The 19,597-nt window shown below is 39.7% G+C and overlaps 1 protein-coding gene across 4 annotated transcripts; it reads right to left on the minus strand.

Moving 5' to 3' along the window:
* Positions 1-12,295: 12,295 nt before the first annotated feature.
* Positions 12,296-19,216, minus strand: LOC132599126 (probable CoA ligase CCL6). 4 transcript variants are annotated; one of them, XM_060312349.1, is made up of 21 exons: positions 18,964-19,215; positions 18,269-18,332; positions 17,817-17,906; positions 17,633-17,689; positions 17,471-17,519; positions 17,277-17,353; positions 17,014-17,053; positions 16,841-16,935; positions 16,576-16,740; positions 16,107-16,217; positions 15,896-15,983; positions 15,694-15,760; positions 15,513-15,588; positions 15,319-15,436; positions 14,953-15,198; positions 14,651-14,790; positions 14,044-14,226; positions 13,854-13,973; positions 13,261-13,610; positions 13,037-13,175; positions 12,296-12,936 (listed from the first exon to the last, which is right to left on the minus strand). In XM_060312349.1, the coding sequence occupies exons 1-19, from the start codon at positions 19,107-19,109 to the stop codon at positions 13,530-13,532; spliced, it is 2,013 nt and encodes a 670-aa protein (XP_060168332.1). In that variant the 5' UTR covers positions 19,110-19,215; the 3' UTR covers positions 12,296-12,936; positions 13,037-13,175; positions 13,261-13,529. The 4 variants fall into 4 exon arrangements, with proteins under 4 accessions (XP_060168332.1, XP_060168333.1, XP_060168335.1 ...); XM_060312350.1 differs by lacking the exon at positions 13,037-13,175 and having other exon boundaries at positions 13,441-13,610; positions 18,964-19,216; XM_060312352.1 differs by having other exon boundaries at positions 12,296-13,175; positions 13,441-13,610; positions 18,964-19,216.
* Between the last annotated feature and the right edge of the window lie 381 nt (positions 19,217-19,597).

Consider the following 19,597-nt stretch of genomic DNA (forward strand, 5'->3'; position numbering starts at 1 on the left):
AGATAGCTCCTCTGTGACCTGAATGTCATCTACAGGAAAGACTTTGGAAGGGTCACCAATACACTTACGAAGCATAGAAACATGAAATACCGGGTGTATCGCTCCCAAGTCAGCTGGCAAATCCAATTCGTAGGCCACCTTGCCTATTTTGCGAATAATCAGATAGGGCCCAATATATCTCGGACTGAGCTTTCCTTTCTTGCCAAATCGCATAACACCTTTCATCGGTGACACTTTCAGGAACACCCAATCGCCAATCTGAAACTCTAACGGTCGACGTCACTTATCGGCATAAGATTTCTGTCGGCTCTGGGCTGCCAACAATCTTTCTCGAATAAGTTTCACCTTATCCACGGCCTGCTGGACCACTTCTGGGCCAATCAACTCAGTCTCCCCAACATCAAACCAACCGATCGGTGATCTACACTTCCTGCCATACAAAGCCTCATATGGTGCCATCTGAATACTGGAGTGGTAGCTGTTATTATACGCAAACTCAACAAGCGGTAAATGGTCGTCCCAGCTACCCCTGAAATCAATAACACAGGCACGCAACATATCTTCCAATGTCTGAATAGTGCGCTCGGCCTGTCCGTCGGACTGGGGATGGAAGGCTGTACTCAGGCTCACCTGGGTCCCCAATCCCTCCTGAAACGATCTCCAGAACTTAGCTGTAAACTGGGCACCTCTATCGGAAATAACAGACACAGGAACTCCATGAAGTCGTACAATCTCCCTGACATAAATCCTGGCATAATCCTCAGCTGAATAGGTGGTCCGAACCGGAAGAAAATGGGCTGATTTCGTCAGCCGATCAACAATAACCCAAATAGAATCATACCTCCGTGGAGTGCGAGGTAGACCTGTAATAAAGTCCATATTAATGATCTCCCACTTCCACGTCGGTATCTCCATCTCCTGCAATAGCCCACCGGGCTTCTGGTGCTCAATCTTAACCTGCTGGCAATTTGGACACTGAGCAACGAACTCTGTTATATCTCTTTTCATACTGTCCCACCAATATAGGCATCTGATATCATGGTACATCTTCGTCGACCCTGGGTGAACAGAATATCGGGCGTAATATGCCTCGCCCATAACCTGTCGCCGCAACCCTGCAACGTCAGGTACACACAATCTGCCTCTGTGAAATAACACTCCATCAGGTGAAATCTCAAACGGAGTCTTCTCCTGTGCCAGAGCTGCGTCTCTGTACTGTGCCAGAATAGGATCCTCATACTGATGCCGCTTAATATCTTCTGTAATAGAGGACTCAGCCATACCTCGAACAGAAACTCCAACATCTCCAGAATCAGCCAAGCGAACTCCAAGACTAGCCAACTGATGAATATCGCGAACCATTTCTTTACTCTCTGATGGCACATCTGCTAGGCTGCCCATAGACTTGCGGCTGAGTGCATCCGCCACAACATTAGCTTTCCCAAGATGGTAGAGAATGTCAACATCATAATCTTTCAGCAACTCTAACCACCTCCGCTGCCGCAAGTTCAGCTCCTTTTGCCTAAAGATGTACTGAAGGCTCTTATGATCTGTATAAATGTCAACGTGAACCCCATATAAATAATGTCTCCACATCTTCAAAGCATGAATGACCGCGGCCAGCTCCAAATCGTGAGTAGGATAATTCTTTTCATGTTTTCTGAGCTGCCGGGAAGCATAAGCTATCACCCTGCCGTGCTGCATCAACACACATCCCAAACCAATACCAGAGGCATCACTGTCATACCCCATTTTAACCGCAGAGAGTTAAATTTAGAAGTATGACGTATTGGAGATTCCTATTATTGTTGTTTGTTTGTTTAAGGAGTCGCCACCTAATTACTTATGGTGAATTAGGACACCTAAATTTATTAAAGTTATTTTTTAAAGTTAGCTCTGTTTAAGGTCTGCGAAACTTAAGGTTCTAGGTAAGGGTTCAATTAGTCTAAAGGGAAGGTATTAGGCATCCTTTAAGACCCATTAACAATGGTTAACCGACCGGACTTATGATTAGTTAGGCTAAGTGTAAATATGGTATTATAGAAAAAGGAAAGCAGTTTTGTAAGTGTGGCTAAAGCCATAAATAGATATGTAAAAATAGAACTTGTAAAACAATAATAATAATTTGTATAAAAGAGTATTTTTAATGCTGTTTTGACGAAGGTATAATAGCGTTGTTTAAAATAATACTTGTAGAAAATAGCAATTGCATAAAAGAGTTTAGTCAAAAATAAACTAAAAGAAAACGGGACATGTATGTTTATATGTGAAAGAAATGACTAAAATTTAAAGAGTTATTTAGTAAAAGCTTTGAAGGTTGTTCTAGACAAATACATATTTCTAAGTGTTGGAAAGAAACTAAAGTGAAAGAATTATTCGTTGAGTTAGTTTGCTTTTTATTTTTTCTTAGAATACGCTAATGTAGTGTGAGATTTGTGACACTTCTAAATAGTAAAACATAAATTATGATTCCTTTGACTCAAAATATGAATTTGCTATTGAAAATCAATTATACCAAAAGTAAATATTATAGATTCTATAAATAATTAAAAATGAAACTTCATGGAATTGATTATTATTAGTTTCCTTAAATTGACTACCCATTATTCATCTAAACTCCACTAATTTGCTAAAGTTCATCTAGATTAACAAACAAAAGAATTAGTCATACAACAAAGATTAAATACACAACGATAAAATAGAAGAGCAAAGAAATTAAAGGGGCTCAATCCATTTTTAGGACTGCCGCGACTAAACTACTGTTTGGCTCAATCCTTTTGGACTGCTGCTATTCGCTGCCAATGTGATGGGCTTTGGCCCAGAATTATCCCCTTTTTTTAGAGTGGGTTGACTCGAGAGGAGGTAGCATGATTGTTCGATCTTGCAGCAAAGTTGAGTCTCATTCGAGACTCCTCACAATCCCCGATGTCATGCAAAAGAAAGGAGAAGAAATTAGTGCGAGGGTATAATTCCTATAATGTACAAAAATCATCATATCTGGGAAACTTAAGAGATGATTAACATGTGCCAAGATATATTCAGCCTAAAATATAAGAACTTGCAACTGGAACTAAGTGACATGTGAAGAAATGGGCAAATAAGCGATACACAACGACCACTAGCGTAATTCCAAACGTAGCAATTAGCACAGCTATAAGTAGCAGCAAAAACATCAACTGTTTTATCGAACGTAAGTAATATCCACATAGCGGCCAAGTATAACCACATCTTTCTCGACACAGGTACTGGATTAACACACAGATGCAATAGCTATTTGTAGTATAGCAACAGTCAAGAAAATGGCAACAGCAGCTGGCTAAAAGTAATGACCAAAGTATCGTTGTTTATACCAAAGTTCAGCAGTAGCTATTTTATCAAATGTGGCTCACAAACCCAACAATAAAGCAGCAGCCAAAAGGGACAGAGGTGTTTGGTTTTGATAACTCAAAGGGAAACAATCCCTTTGCAGGTTCATACAATGTATTTAAGGCAGCAAGCAAGGATTTTCTGAAGAAGAAACGTATGCACATACAGGGGAAAGGGAAAGGGATCAAACATCGTACACTTGGATTTTTTTTTTATTTTTTCATTCTGGGCAAGACATATGCAGCATGTTTGCATATCATTTTCCACAATATATATGCATATTTAACACTAATGAGGATGAGACAAAGGTCATATGCAATGAAAGGTTTAAGTCCTCTAAATCCGAGACACAAACAATGTTAGCAGGTATATAACGCAAGCAAGTTGGTCATAAACTTTGAATAATATGACTAATATTCTTTAACTCTACTCAATTTGTTGCAGCCTCAAACTTGTTCCTTTGCTAATTTCAACAACATACCTTTCATACATTACTTAATAGCACAAGACGGATTTGAGATATTCAAACAAACAGCACAACCATATCGTCATATATTTCAGTCTGTAGCATTCTTGTTAACAGATTATACCACCAGGATTGGGCTTAAATAACCATATATCATTGTATTCTCTCTAAACTGCTAAGACAAGAGTTGAAGCTTAATGAATTATTTGTAACATATTCCTTTGGTCCCAACTGCTTAGCATACACCAGGATAATAATTTATGCTTAAAACTCAGGTCTATACTGCTGTTATTAAACAAACAAAAGAGAATCAGATTATCCACGAGAACAGCATATGCATACTAGAACTTAACCAAACATGGATTGAACCAATAACCAACATCAATTCATACCAAAACAGCTGCATCAACAGGGATATTCATATTTGTAAATGGGTATATTCAGCATGAATCCTATCAATTTAAACGAATTCTAAAGGGATGTAGAAAAATGCAGGCCTTTGAAACTAGTATTGCAGCAATGACATGGTAAACTAACTGAAATCCCAAACTAGTCGTTTCGACATTAATCCTATCATTTTAAACAGGCGACCATGATCTTGCAGACCAAATAAAATCAACAACGAATACCGATATGTCGTATAATCATTTCGTCACATCTAAACCCAGGTAAATTACATTCATGACCGAATACATTATCTCGAATAAAATAGAGCAAAAGAGGGACAGCGCTACATACGCGAATTCATGATATCTATTTGTATCGCCTTTTAACCCTTACACATAAATCAGACTCCCAGATTAAATTAAATCATCCAACGACTATAACAGCTACACGAAATAAGAAATGCAAACAGGTTTTTTTTTTGAATCACGACTGGTCATAACAAGGCATTAAAACATGATTTCTCTATGTTAACAGAAATTTAACAAGACAATAAATCTGAACAGCAGCAGAATATACACAATTTCAAGTCCAAACATGACTTCAACACAACATTATCAGCTAAAGAAACTAAACAGAAGACGTCATTACCTTTTTGTGGTACAGTGAAGTGGGGATCGACGAGGTCTCGAATCTACACTCGAACGCGACGAACTCGAAATCGATTAAAGAAACTTAAAGTTTTAAACAGAAAATGAAAGGAAAATAGAGTAATTGTTCGCTGGCTTTGTTGATTAAAACTTGTGTTTTGTGAGGTTTTCGTTTTCAGCCCCCTCCCCCTTTTCCTGATTCAACTAGGATTATTTATAGGGTTTTTGATTCATAGAGAGGAGCGGTGGTGATGATGAAAGGGAAAGAGAGGAGCGTGAGGAGTGGGTTCGTCCGTGAGTGGAGGAGCGTAAGGTAGGGTCGGGAGTGGGGAGCGGCGGCGTTGAGTGGGGTAGCGGCGGTGATGAAAAAAAAAGGGAAAGAGAGGAGCGGGGGGAGCGTAGGTAGGGTAGAGAGAGGAGTGAGGTGGGGTAGGGGAGCGTGGTGTGGGGAAGGGAGAGTATAGAGAGAGAGGGAGATGAGGCGGAGGAAATGAAGAAAGAAGAGAAAGAGAGAGAGAGGCGGAAAAGAGTAAGAGAAAGAGAGAGGAAGAGATTTAGGGCAAAAAGAATAAGTGGGCTGGACCGGGTCGGATAAAATATGTGGGCTGGTCCGAAAATAATCAAATATGGAGTGGTGGGCTGATTTATTTCGATGGGTAATGGGCTGGGTATTTAAAATGTGGGCTGATTATTTGGGTAGGGGAATAACATTGTATTTTAAGTCATTAATTTGACTGAAAATTGTTGGTCCTTCATCCTCTATTTTATTATTGTTGGGCTTCTAATTTAACAACTAGTACAATATATACTATATGAAGACAATTAATAATTAATATTTTAAAAAAATAAGGATTTAACAACGTGTTGTTCTATAATTAATTTAACGAGTCCAAACCCGAAAAAATGAAATGATGACGAATCATTTAAAATTTGTGGTAAAGTAATACTTATAATGTTGAAAAATAAAAGTAGCGATATTAATAGTAGTGAAAATAAAGTATTTAGCTCGTCAGCAAACTTAGAAAGCTCGAGTAAATTAGATAAAAGAGGGACAAAATTGGGTGTCAACAATCACAATAAATCACATACCCATCTGGACCCTCCGGAAGAGTCAGGACTGGAGCCGTAGTCAACTTCTCTTTCAGCAACTGGAAGCTACGCTCGCAAGCATCTGACCACTGAAACTTAGCTCCCTTCTGAGTCAGCCTTGTCAAAGGCGCTGAAATGGAAGCAAACTTCTCCACGAATCTCCGACAATAACCAGCCAATCCCAGAAAGCTACGCACCTCTGTCGGCGTCGTAGGTCTAGGCCAATTCTTTACAGCCTCGATCTTCTGGGTATCCACCCGGACGCCATCAGCCCCAATAATATGTCCCAGAAATGCCACTGAAGATAACCAGAATTCACACTTAGAAAATTTAGCATATAATTCCTGGTGCCGAAGTGTGCCAAGTACCGTCCTCAAATGGTCCGCATGCTCTGCCTCTGACCGAGAATAAACCAGAATATCATCGATAAATACGATCACAAACATATCCAAGAACGGTCTGAATACCCGATTCATCAGGTCCATAAATACTGCTGGGGCATTTGTCAGCCCAAAAGACATAACTCTGAACTCATAGTGCCCATATCGGGTCCTGAATGCTGTCTTGGGAATATCAGCCTCTCGTACCCGTACCTGATGGTAACCCGATCGCAGGTCTATCTTCGAGAAGTACCTGGCACCCTGCAGCTGATCAAACAAATCATCAATCCTGGGGAGGGGATATTTATTCTTGATGGTTACCTTATTCAACTGCCGATAATCAATGCACATCCGCAGCGAGCCGTCTTTCTTCCTCACAAATAATACCGGAGCTCCCCAGGGTGACGCACTAGGCCGAATGAAACCCTTCTCCAATAAATCTCTCAGCTGCTCTTTCAATTCTTTCAATTCTGCAGGTGCCATTCTGTACGGAGAAATAGAGATAGGCTGAGTGTCTGGCAACAGATCAATAGCAAACTCTATCTCCCGTTCGGGAGGAAGACCCGGAAGCTCATCTGGGAATACATCTACAAATTCATTAACCACTGGGACTGACTGAAGAGTCGGTGCCTCTGCCTCTAAATCATGAACACGGACCAGATGATAAATATACCCCTTTCTGATCATTTTCTCAGCCTTGAGGTATGAAATAAACTTACCCCTCGGCGATACTGTATTACCTGCCCACTCTATAACTGGCTCCCCTGGGAATTGGAATCGGACTATCTTCTTTTGACAATCAACATTAGCATAGCAAGAAGCTAGCCAATCCATACCCATAATCACGTCAAACTCGATCATATATCTAACTCTACCAAATCCGCCTTAGTGCAGCGGCCACAGATAATCACGGAACAATCTCTATAAATCTGACTGGCTATAACAGAATCCCCTACTGGTGTAGCTACCTCAAAAGGCTCTATCGGTTCGGATTCTATCCCAATTTTATCAGCAACGAGTGGAGATATAAATGATAATGTAGAACCAGGATCAATCAATGCATACACATCACGAGAGAAAACCAGTAATATACCTGTGACGACATTAGGCGAAACCTCCTGGTCCTGTCTGCTGGCTAAGGCATAAATGCGGTTCGAAGGACCGCTAGAACCCGAAGCTCCGCCACGACCCCTGCCGCGGCCTGCTGGTGCTGGAGTACCTCGCCCCGCAGAGCGCATCGCCACCGAGGCTGAAGATGAACCACCGGCTGACCCGGTAGACTGAGCTGAACTGCCTGTACCACCGCTAGCCGGACAGTCTCTCATCTGATGGCCCTGACGGCCGCAAACAAAGCATGCACCCGTAGCTCAGAAACACTCTCCCGGGTGCTGTCTCCCACAGTAGGAACACAAAGGTCTGGGTGGCCTCATCTAACTGCTGGAACCTCTGTCCAACTGTGAACCTGAAGCCCTGGAGCTCGGGCCTGCCCCTGAATATCCGGCACCCTCAGATCTCCTGCCGGTAAACTGTGGGGGTGTACCCCGTGATGACTGAGAAGGATATCTGCTCTGCTGCTGCTGCTGAGGCTGTCTGCCTCGGAAATCTCCAGAATAGCCTGCGGATCTGGCCCTCTTGGGCGGCCTCCTGTCCCGATCTCTGCTGGAATAATCAGCTCTATGTCGGTCCTCCATACCCAGAGCATAAGCCTGTAGTCGGGCAATATCCATGTCTGTCTGCAATGCCACCGCCATACAACCATCAATCAAGTAGCGGTCTAACCCCATCACGTATCTGTGCATCCGATCGGCCATATCTGCTACTATGGCAGGTGCGTACCGGGCCAGAGAATCAAACTCCATATTATACTCACGAACACTCCGACCCCTCTGCTGCAGATGTAAAAATCGGTCAACCCGCGCCCGCCGTAACTCTGGGGGCAAAAAGTGGCGGGTAAAAGCAGCCACGAACTCGTCCCAAGTAGCTGGGGAAGCACCCTCACCCCTAGATAGCTCCCAGGACTCATACCAGTGAGCAGCGACATCCCGTAGTCTATGCGAAGCCAACTTAACAAACTCAGTCTCTGAAGCCCTGACCAAATCTAGTGAACGCCGCACCCCCCGAATAAAGTCATGGGGGTCCTCGTCGGGCTTAGACCCGTAAAACTCTGGAAGGCCACATAATAGAAACTCTCGAACCCTCAGGCTGTCACGCCTATCGTCATCATCATCATCTCTCCGCCCGCGTCTGCGAGCCTGTCCCGCTACCAGAGTGGTCAATAACTGCACAGCCTCTCTCAGTGTCCTGTCCTCCGCCCCTGGCTGAGGAGCTAGAGGCGCAGGAGCTGGGGCCCCTGGAGCTAATGGTGAAGCTACTCCAGACTCCTCTGACGATGAAGACGTAGCAGAGTCGGCTGCCGGGACGTAATATCACGCATCATCTGAGCAAGGGTCCGAGTACCCTTCTGAGCCCGGCTGGTCTCTCCTACTACGCCCTTTTTCTTCTGGGCGGCCGTCGCCTTTTTCGGAGGCATCACTGAAAGAAAAACAACAACAGATCAAAACAGAATCATCCTAATAGCACAGTTCTATCGCACGATCTAAGATCAGAAGAAAAGACAACATCCTAAATGTCATGTAGCCTCCAGTTTATAGATGTGGTGCACAACACACCGATAAACAAGACTCTACTAGACACGATCTGTGGACACTCCGAGGACAAACCGCTCTGATACCACTTCTGTCACGACCCAACCCCGTAGGCCGTGACTAGTGCCCGATCTGGGCACCCGAACCCATCTATCAAATATTATCTCAAATTCTATCAACTCATTCTAGTATATGGCGGAAGCCGACAAGGCTTTATTTCAAATTTAGGTAATTTCCAGAAAAATTTCGGCAGAGTTTCCTTTGTTTTACGGACTATCCAATATACCCTGCACGCAGAAAATACCAACAAAAGTCACACAGGGCTAACCAAGCAATATATAAACATATGCGGACCGGCCGCCTCGGCGTATAGGATCGCCCAAACAACATATGCGGACCGGCCGCCTCGGCGTATGGGATCGCCCAAACATGTACATACATCCATACAGAAAGACCCTAACCCACAAACATGTCCACAGACCGACAGAATCATATGACATGACAGGGCCCCACCGTACCCATGAACGAATATATACAAATGCACTAATAAAAATATATATACCAAAAGTATAAGCTCCGGAAAGAGAGGAGCACTCCGAATAGCAGAAAGGGTGTCCTAAACAGGTGGATCACCAGGCTGTGCGTCTGTACCTGCGGGCATGAAACGCAGCCCCCGGAGAAGGGGGTCAGTACGAAATATGTACTGAGTATGCAAAGAAGAAGGTACAGAAATAAATCTGAATAATAATCGAATCAGATATATAGAAAATAATACATATCAAAAAAAAAATATCAAAATGTTTATTTCCAAAGTATAAATTATGCATAGGGCACAGGAAAATATGGTCGCCCGCCTGTCGATGGCGCCACAACACAGCATAACACCAGAAAGTTTCAAATCTCCGAATCCCCATCACACATCACAACACAGCATAACGCCAAACACAGCATAACGCCAAACATAAGTGGAACCCGGCCCTCGAGCGAGGAGCACGGTGAACCATAATCACAACATAACACCGGAATGTATCACAAAGCGCACGACAACAGAACCGGCCCGGGAACCGGCGAACGATATCATAGGGCACGAGCGGAGTAGTGAGGAATCATATGCATAAAATCATCATCATAAATCCAAATGATAAGTAAAATAGTCATATTTGAAATCGGAACAATAATTACAACATTTTTTTTCCCCCAAAGTTACCGAAATTACCAAAAGGGCGTCGCGGGACCCACGGACGAGTATAGGCCCGAACTGAGCCCGCCTATGAAAAACATACTCATTTTATATCATACAAACTCCTACGAAAATTTCAAAGCAATCCGAGCTTTTCTGAGGAAATTATGAGCGTTTGAAGTTTTGGAATCGCTAAAGAATGAACTTTAAAACAAAAATCAGCTTTCATGTAATCTTTACAAGTTATGGATTCCAAGAACATAAGGATCAATGTTTTGCCATGACAAGGCAAGGATGCCAAAGAACAAATGCGATTCATAAACATGCTCGGATTGTGAGAATAGAGTTTCCTCGAGGCTTATATCATAGCCTATTTTAACTAAGGCATGCCGAAGAAGGAAGATTACTTTACATACCTCAAACGCTCTCCAATACGATCCAAACTCAAGATAAATCCAACCTATGATTCGGGCTGCCCACGATCTATAAACAAGCCATAAAATGCCAAACATTAGCTAAAGACTTTTTGGGCATTAAATTCCAATTTCGCCCTTAATTCTACAGAAATTTGGGCAGCATTTCCCCTGTAAATAGGCTACCCCGAGAATTTAACTCGGCCGTATCAATCAACAACAACAACAACAACCAACCTAACAACATTAATAATCAATCCGAAAGGTAATACAACAATAATAGCTCTCTTTTCCATCATTCATCAACTTTCATAAATTCAATTCGACGACTTACCTTCAAGCCAAAATCGACGCTTATACGCTCACATACTAACCCGAACCCATACCAAAAACATTTCAGGACATTCTAAGCAATTTATACAATTTTTCCAACAATCCATAAATTTTCCCAAGCTACCCGAAACAGCCCCCCTAACTTTTTCTTCATTTCCAAATCATGGTTCGTATCTACAATTTACATTCTAACAATGCTATTTTCATCAATACACAATTTACATTAAATGTACAACAACTTCCAAATCAGTCCGCAATATTTACAACATCAATTTGAGTCAATAAACTTTCATTTCCAACATAGAATTCATGGCGACGACGGCTAAACAATAAGCGATACTAATTCAATTCTTGGCACATAAGGTGACCCATTTTCGGCTAACACTACACATATACATATATGGATGATTCTCAATTGTTCTTCACCTTACAATGATCATAATCAACTAACTAGGCATTAATTCATAATTTCAATCACAACACAACAACACCCATTTACACGGCTCAAGCTCCACATACACAACTCACCTCCAACATTTCATATTTCATGATTTTCCTCCATTATAACATACTACAACATGGATATAACCTTCATAACGCAAAAACAAAATCAAATCTTACCTTTTCTTCTTCAACCTTACAATAGCCTAGGGTTTGCAATTGGATACAATGAATGGTTAGATGACCCAAACAACTCTTCCACGCTACTTAGGGACTTCAATATAGTGGGTTAACACCAAGAAATTAATTTTTGAAGGCAAAGAAATGGGGGTTGGTTTTCTTGCTCCTAGCCGTGAGCTCCCCCTTGGTTCTTCCACTTTTGTTTTGTTTTTTTTGTTTTTTTGCTAAGTATAGAATGGTGAGGAGATGACTTAAGGTCATCTTTTTAAGTCCCCATAATATCTCTTATTGTTTGTGGCCCACACAATGTGGTGGACCAATTAAAATTGAACACCATTTGTGTGGGCCAACCATGGAAATTGTGGATAATTTTTATCTTCCAATTTTTATCACTTTTGGTCCCAAATTTTTCTAATTGTTCCATACCAATAAATTCATGCACCACATATATCTCAAAATAAAATCGAAGGTCAAGAATCCCGACTTTGTATCCCGAAATAATTTTTTTGTCCTTAACTTATCATAATTAAATCCGGATTATTCCACTGTACACAAATACGGGTTCTAACAGCATTTATCTCTCCGTATTCAACTAAGTAGGGCTAAAGGGTATATCTCTATCCTCAGTAGCGAAACGATTAAATCGAACAAACTCTATTTATTCTTATTACGTACGTGAATTTCCTTTTTCAAGTTCAATCCACGCACCACAGATAGTGTCTAACTATTGGCCAGATAATCAAACAATTGAAATCAAGAATAAATAAGTAACCCACAATATGAAAAATCAATAGATAATAATTGTCATCACATCAACTTTTAAGTCTTTCGCCACAACCCTAGAATTAGGAGATTAGCTACTCATGGTTCGATCATAGACAAAAGAAGCCATGAATAAACTAGGGTTGAAGAAAGATGAAAAAGAAAATAAACCTAGAGAAAGAAAAAGGAGAACGGTAGCTTACAAATCCTTGAATAATCCCAGCACCCCGTTCTCAGCTATTAAAACGTCTATATATAGGCTAGGGTAAAAATAATAGATAAGGAATCCAAATCCTAGTCTAATCGGGAAAACATCCGCAGATCCCCGCTTTCCTTCCGCGATGCGGAAGGATCGCGCAATGTTCTGCAGGTTCTCGCTTTTTTCACGCGATGCGGAGGGATCGCGCAACACTGACGACTGAGTTTGGTTGTTCCGCTTTCTTCACGCGATGCGGATCGATGACCTGAAGTTTTGAGGCTTCTCGCGATCCTTCCGCGATGCGGAAGGAAAGCGAGGTCCCTTCAGTTGCTTAGCTCTCCTTTTAGTTCGTCCTTTGCGGTCTTCGACTCGTCACCTCAGCCAATCGACATATGCTACGAATTCCAATCATTTCCAGCACAGTTTCCATCGTTTATCGTCATCGTACCTATACACATGAAATATAACGACATAAATTCAAATACGACGGTTACGTCATGAAGTGAGCAATAAAAGTCATAAGAAGAAGCTATAATACGACACAAAACCTGATATTTGTGCCAAATATCACACCTCCACGAGTAGTATCCAACAAAAGTTATCAGGACTAAGTTACTACTAAAAACTTGAATCATTTCAGTGAATTTATGTAGCCTGAACAGGTTCGAGCTTTAGCAATTCGATAACCTGTAATTCAAGAATTTATATTTATATGGTTGAAGGGGCAAAAGACCCAATAAACTAGAAGCCTAGTTTGAAATACTCCACTCACAAGTCACAAGGGGACGCAATGTGGTCATAAAACATTACTCTGTTCTTTATATCCTTTGGCAAATGATATAACACATTCAGATTTTGTAGACTCTGAACGTGTAGATACTAATTTTCATTATTTGGTAATCTTGATGAAGTTCATATATACATAAAATAAGGGAAAGCATCGAGAAAATACATATATCGGTTCTTTCTCATGATGTATCAATTCTAAATGTAGATTATCAGTAATGTGCACTTGATAGGAGCTTTGAACTTCCGAAAGAATCATCTGAAGCTTGTCAATCGATCAGCACTTCCAGTCAGCTTTGTTTGCTTTGCTTCTTTGTACAGTCGATCAATAATATCCTACAAACATAACATGTAACACTATCAAGTGACGCCATACAAATCTTAGCAGCTAATCTGGTGGTTGATTTCACGTATTGTCATTGATAAGCTTACTCACAAATCATTTATTGACACTGCACTTTACCAACTATAACAATAAAGTCACCACTATAACGAACTACAATATTTTAATGGGTAAAGTCTTGTGATTTCACTGCTACAACGGGTAAAATTCAATTTTAAAAATCCAAATTTGTATACCTTGTAATAGTTGAGCAGCTGTGGCCTTTTGAGTTTGAATGTGGGGGTAACTAAATCTCTCTCAATGTCAAAAGGAATTGGCTCCAAATGAACTGCACGCAACATTTCATAGCCTCGAAGCTGTGGAAGTATTTTTCAGATCAGAATAAGAACTAGAAAGAAATATACATAGAATCAAATTGGTACGTACCTGGTGTTTCCTAGCAGTGCTGTTGAGTTCATCCAGAATGTACTTCCTTGCTTTCGAGTTATTGCATAGAGATGAAAAATCTCCGGTTTCTTGATTACTCGAGGCCCAATCCTCGAGTGGCTTTCTTTCTGGAACAACCACAGCCACTAAAAAGGACTCAAAACTGCTTCCATATATCCAAATCTGTGGACCAGATGATGAGTGAGAAGGAAATCGCGAAAACTGACATGGTATTACAAGGAACATAGGATAATCCATGATAACGTTCAATTTTTTTTTATTATTTTCACTTAGAATAATTCTAAAATGAGCTTGAATGGAGCAACATGGTCAGTGAGAATTTATATAGCTGACCCAAATTGCTTGCAATTCACATATAGTTGTTGCTGTTGTTGTTTAGAGACTCTCTTAAGACTGAGGATTTTATAGTTTATACATCTTGCAATTCTTATTAGAAAAGTTGTTCCTGTCGCGTCCCAACTCTAAAACTGCAAAGTTTCCTAATAAAACTCGTGTCTCGTTTTGGAATCAGAGAAACCATTTTTCCATCAACAATACTATAATCTGATAAATTAGGGGAAAAAATGAGAGAAGTTTTTTGGCTTACTGAAGTAACAAGTGGGCATCTGGAGTATACACCTTCAATGTTTTCCACAGCCACATACTCCCCTTGGGAGAGCTTAAATATATTCTTTTTCCGGTCAATGATTTTCATTGCTCCGTCTGGTTGCCACTCACCAATGTCACCTGAAATTTTTCCCTATGCTCAATATTTCTTTGCACAAAATCAATACAGCACAGCTCAAGATCAATTATATTAACTATCAGGTCATTGATAATTGCGTTGCAACTTCATTCATATAGCTGAAAGATGTTACTCACTGGTGGTAATTCTTAAGTTTTTCTTACCTGTATGAAACCATCCATCCACAAGTACTGATTTTGTAAGATCTTCTCGTTTATGGTACCCCGAAAACAAGGTTTTTCCCCTCAGACAAATTTCTCCACGTGGCACGCTTGCAAGCGCGTCATATCCCATTTCTGGCACGGACTCAAGTCTTGCCTCAATTGTAGTCGTTGGAACGCCAACAGTTCCTATCATGGGGTATACATTGGCTATGGATGCAAAACATCCTCCACAACTTTCAGTGAGACCTAACATTGAAGAAAATGGATTTTAGGATTTGAAAGCAATAATACATACTTCCACAAATTATGTAAAGATACTCCTGGTAAGTTTACTATAGTAAATTTGGCACTAGTAGTATTCAATACCATATCCTTGTGATAAAGAACAGCAACATGTCACCCTTAGAAATTCTTCGACGTGCTTGGGCAAAGGAGCAGCTCCAGAAAGCATAAGACGAACTCGTCCACCAAATGCTAGTTTAATCTGGAGTGAAAATATATATACAATTAAGGTTAACCATATTATGGACCAGGTAAATGCTGGGAATCAGATAGCTTACCTTGTCAAAAACCAGCCTGTCAAAGCGCGGAGCTGCTTCGTCTTGTCTGAGTCCTTTCTCCATATTCCTTAATTTGCTGTAAAATATATAAGTATAGTAATGCTTAATATATGATTTGAATAAAGGGATCGATTCAAATGATGCTGATCTAAAGTACAAAAAAGGTTATACGAGGACGTACTAGTTGTATGCGTACTGGAAAAGTAGCTTCTTTACTGTGCCTCCAGCTTCAATTTTTTCCATCACACCTGAATTGCCCACAATCAAAGACAAAAATTAATAGTAATTGCAATCGGAACAACACGAGACTATCCTTTACGCAAAAATTTATTGATATCAAATATTAAGCCTGAACTTTGTTAATTGAATAGTAGATTATAAACCTGTGTATAACCGGTCATAAATTCTTGGAACTCCACAGAATATAGTCGGCTTTAATACCAGAAGATCCTCAATCAAGTATCTAACGTCCTGTTATTCAGATGCAAACATCTAATTAAATCAATTGGCCTTTAAGACACAACAAGTTTACAGTTGAAAAAAACAAAAAACAAAAAACAAACAAAAAAAAAAGCTTAACAAAAGCTATCTTACGCCTTGCCAAAATCCTATTGAAGCACCCCTGTATATGCAATATGTTTCAATTATTTGATCAAATATATGAGCCAGTGGAAGGAACGAAAAGTACACGTCCTCCCCTGTTCCCTGAGATTAAAACAAATTGATAAGACTGAGATCACAAGCTCTCTTTGCACCAATGAAATAAGATAGATAATAATATAAACCTGCAGAAGATTTATTATCTGAATAAAGCCAAACAGGACTACTCAACTTAGAACTTCGGGCAAGTTCGTGAAATATGTAGGCATATAGAATGAAAATCTTACTCAGGAGATTAAAAGTGAGCGGTTAAATAACAATTCCTCTCAAGCTTTTCAGATGATATGATGTCTTCAGTTCAAGATAGCTCAAAATAATTGCTTGTGATGCATCAAGAAAAGACACTAACTAAACACAAACATTGATGATAGTGGTTAAATTGCAAATAATAACTCAAACTTACCTCTTTGTCTGTTTCAACGAGAAGTTGATCCATCGACAGAACTTCTCCCATGAAGGCCCCATTAGTCAGAATGACACCTTTTGGTTCTCCAGTAGTTCCGCTAGTGTACATAATTGTGCAAATATCAGTCTTCTGTTTCTGAGGAAGTTCATGATCCAAGCTTCCCTGCGTAGAGTGACACAACGCTTAAGTGAAGGGAGGAACAACTAGTTATCACAAGGCAGATCAATGAATATGACATCTGCATTAACATATTGCCTTTTACCATTTGAACAAACTCTTCCCATGAGAAGCAACCTACTCCATGTTCCTCTGCTTCACTTTTCTGCATGCTGGTAATGTTTCCGAAGCTCACGATAGCTTAAGAAAAGATATACAAGTTACTCTCACTGAACCGCAAATACCAGCTTAATGGGGAAAGTTAATAGTTTGACCTACTTTTTAGGTAAGAATTGCACTTTGACAAGCATGATAAGATCTGCAAAAGAATTCAATGATTAGGTAACTTTGAATATCAGAAGTATTAAGCATTAGGTAATTCATTGAAAGAACATAATGAACAGTTCAATGAAAGTCCACGTAGCACTTTCGGTACTATCACTTTAGTCCTCATTATCTCAGTGCTATTGTACAATGTAATTTGCAGTTCACGAATAAGAACGAAAAAATATGACGTTGGGGATAAGGAAAAGAGAATATACAGCTGGTATCTTGCTTTCTTGGGCAAAAACTATTGAAACTTCAGCGTGGTTTATGATAAATTCCACTGCATTTGCACCTGCAATTCAGGCAAGTTCAAAGAACGTATCTACAATTATGCTCTTGCGGAAAACAGTTGGAGAACTTTTTTTTTTTTCAAAAGGGGGTGAGGATAGAGAGATCGAGAGCAAGATACCAAGAGAATCATAGAGTGGTACATATGAAATTGCTTGGCTGTTACAAGCCTGTGATCAAATCAACAAACAAAATTATCTCTCCAAATGTAATAGTAAACTGAAGGTAAAACATATTTCTTTGTTTTGTGAGCAAATAAATTATTCACGAAGCAAATGTATACCTCCATTGCCATTATCCACTCAGGAGAGTTCACACCATAGATGCCACATCTGTCTCCCTGAGTAAACAGAAGTATACTTTAGATGTAATTATACTTTAGATGTAATTTAGCCTAAATGTGTGGATTATCTTCAAAACTCGTAGTAAATTTTGAGGTTAATCTGATAACAAGGGATAGAACTCACCGGATTAACACCACGGCTTCGGATGGCTGAACCAATCTTAACTGTGGTATCATAAACCCCCTCATATGTCAACCAATTATAGGGACCTGCCTGTAAACAATGCTCAAATTCATTCTTTTCTTCCCTTTTTCATTCTTTTCTTTTTATAATTATTTTTATTTTTTTCCATTTTCATCAATCTGTCTATACTAGTTTGTTTGTTCCAAATGGTCTGCTAAATGGAAAAGTTTTTTATTTTTTTTTATTTTTTTAGTCTAACAATGTAAGCAATTTAAACCAACATACTATTTCACAATCTGGGATTAAGCTGAGCTTGTCCCTTTCAAAGAATGAGGAATTGCTCAAAAGCCCCAACAGTTTGCATTGTATGTCGAATTTATAGTAAGTTCTTAAAGATCATTTACAGTTATGCTTAGACTTATCTCAACAAATGAACACTGCAGAAAATGTACCTTTTTGTCGACAACCTGACGGCGGCCAAGCAGTTGATTTTTGGGATTCTTCTTAACTGATTCACTGCGAGGAAAATTTTGATGTTTTACAATGCGCATGTAATGATGTCAGAAAGTAAGAAAAACGGATATTTATCGGCTAGAATTTTCACTAAGAGAAATCAAACTACAAAGAAGCCAAAGGAATTCAATATATATATATATATATATATATAATAATAAAATAATTATCAATCTACATCATGTGATTTTTAAGCAAAGGGGTGTCAATTTTGGAGCATGATAATATAATATGAGGCCCGACATTGGGAACCATAACAGGAACAGGTCTGTCTCATACTACTGAATTCCTAAAACTAGATCGAGGCGAGTATCGTTCAAAACCATATAAAAGTGACAACATTCCAGTCCAATTTGGGTCACTACAACACAAATGTTAAAAGACTCACATCAATCAATCAACTAAGCTTCAATCCCAAAGTAGGCCATACAAACCATTATAATCAATTCAGAGGATTCATCTTAATCATACTATTTTTACGCCAATTGTCAACCTACTGGAATCCTCCTTTTATCCGAGTTTGAGTCCACAAATGCTCTAGGAAACTCACATTACAAAATCGAAAATGCACAAAAAAGAACCAAAAAAAAGGGAAATAACAACCTGGTAATTCGAGTGGAAGTAGTTTAATTACCTAAAGAAGTCCCAAGGTGACTCAAAACGAGTAGGCATTTCCATGAGACCATCTTTAGCATAAATGCTCCTGTAAACAGGTCCTGCTGATGGCTTTCCATCAGCAGCTGGTCGGCTTTCTTCAACTTTCACCGTATAACTTGACATTCTTCCCTGATATATAAAGAATATACAATTGAATTGAGAAAAAATAGCTTTCTATAAAATCCCAGCGAAGTGATGTTATTGTGTGTATATATATATATGAATGGATCAAATTTAGCTAAAAACTAAGTCCACAATGTGCTAAGAAAAAGCAAATGAGGTGGGGAAAAGGTGGTTAGTTGAGCAGAGTTAAATGCAGCAAAATTCATGACTTGCCAGCTAACTGATTATGGAGGCCTTAATTTGTCTCAGTAACTGGTACCTACTTTTGCTGGTGTCAATTATTCTCTTACGACTTACATACACACACACACACAAAAAAAAAAAAAAAAAAAGAGTAATTTGGGTTGTTGAAACTTGATATTATTTCATCAATTTGCTCCTGAAGCTTTATACAAATTCAGGTAAGAAGCAATTATTTTTTGTTAGTATCTTCTACATTATTTTTTGTTTACCTCAGCCTCGGTAGATTAAATTACTCGATATCTGCT

The sequence above is a fragment of the Lycium barbarum genome, chromosome 6 (assembly GCF_019175385.1).
Source record: "Lycium barbarum isolate Lr01 chromosome 6, ASM1917538v2, whole genome shotgun sequence".
Classification (NCBI taxonomy): Eukaryota; Viridiplantae; Streptophyta; class Magnoliopsida; order Solanales; family Solanaceae; genus Lycium; species Lycium barbarum.

Coding starts and splice junctions, on each gene's coding strand:
- LOC132599126 (XM_060312350.1), bottom strand. CDS start 19,109: ATGTCAAGTTATACGGTGAAAGTTGAAGAAAGCCGACCAGCTGCTGAT. Junction 17,520..17,632: donor AGTGGATAATGGCAATGGAG/GTATACATTTGC, acceptor ATTTGATCACAG/GCTTGTAACAGCCAAGCAAT. Junction 15,199..15,318: donor TTCTTTATCACAAGGATATG/GTATTGAATACT, acceptor CTTCAATGTTAG/GTCTCACTGAAAGTTGTGGA.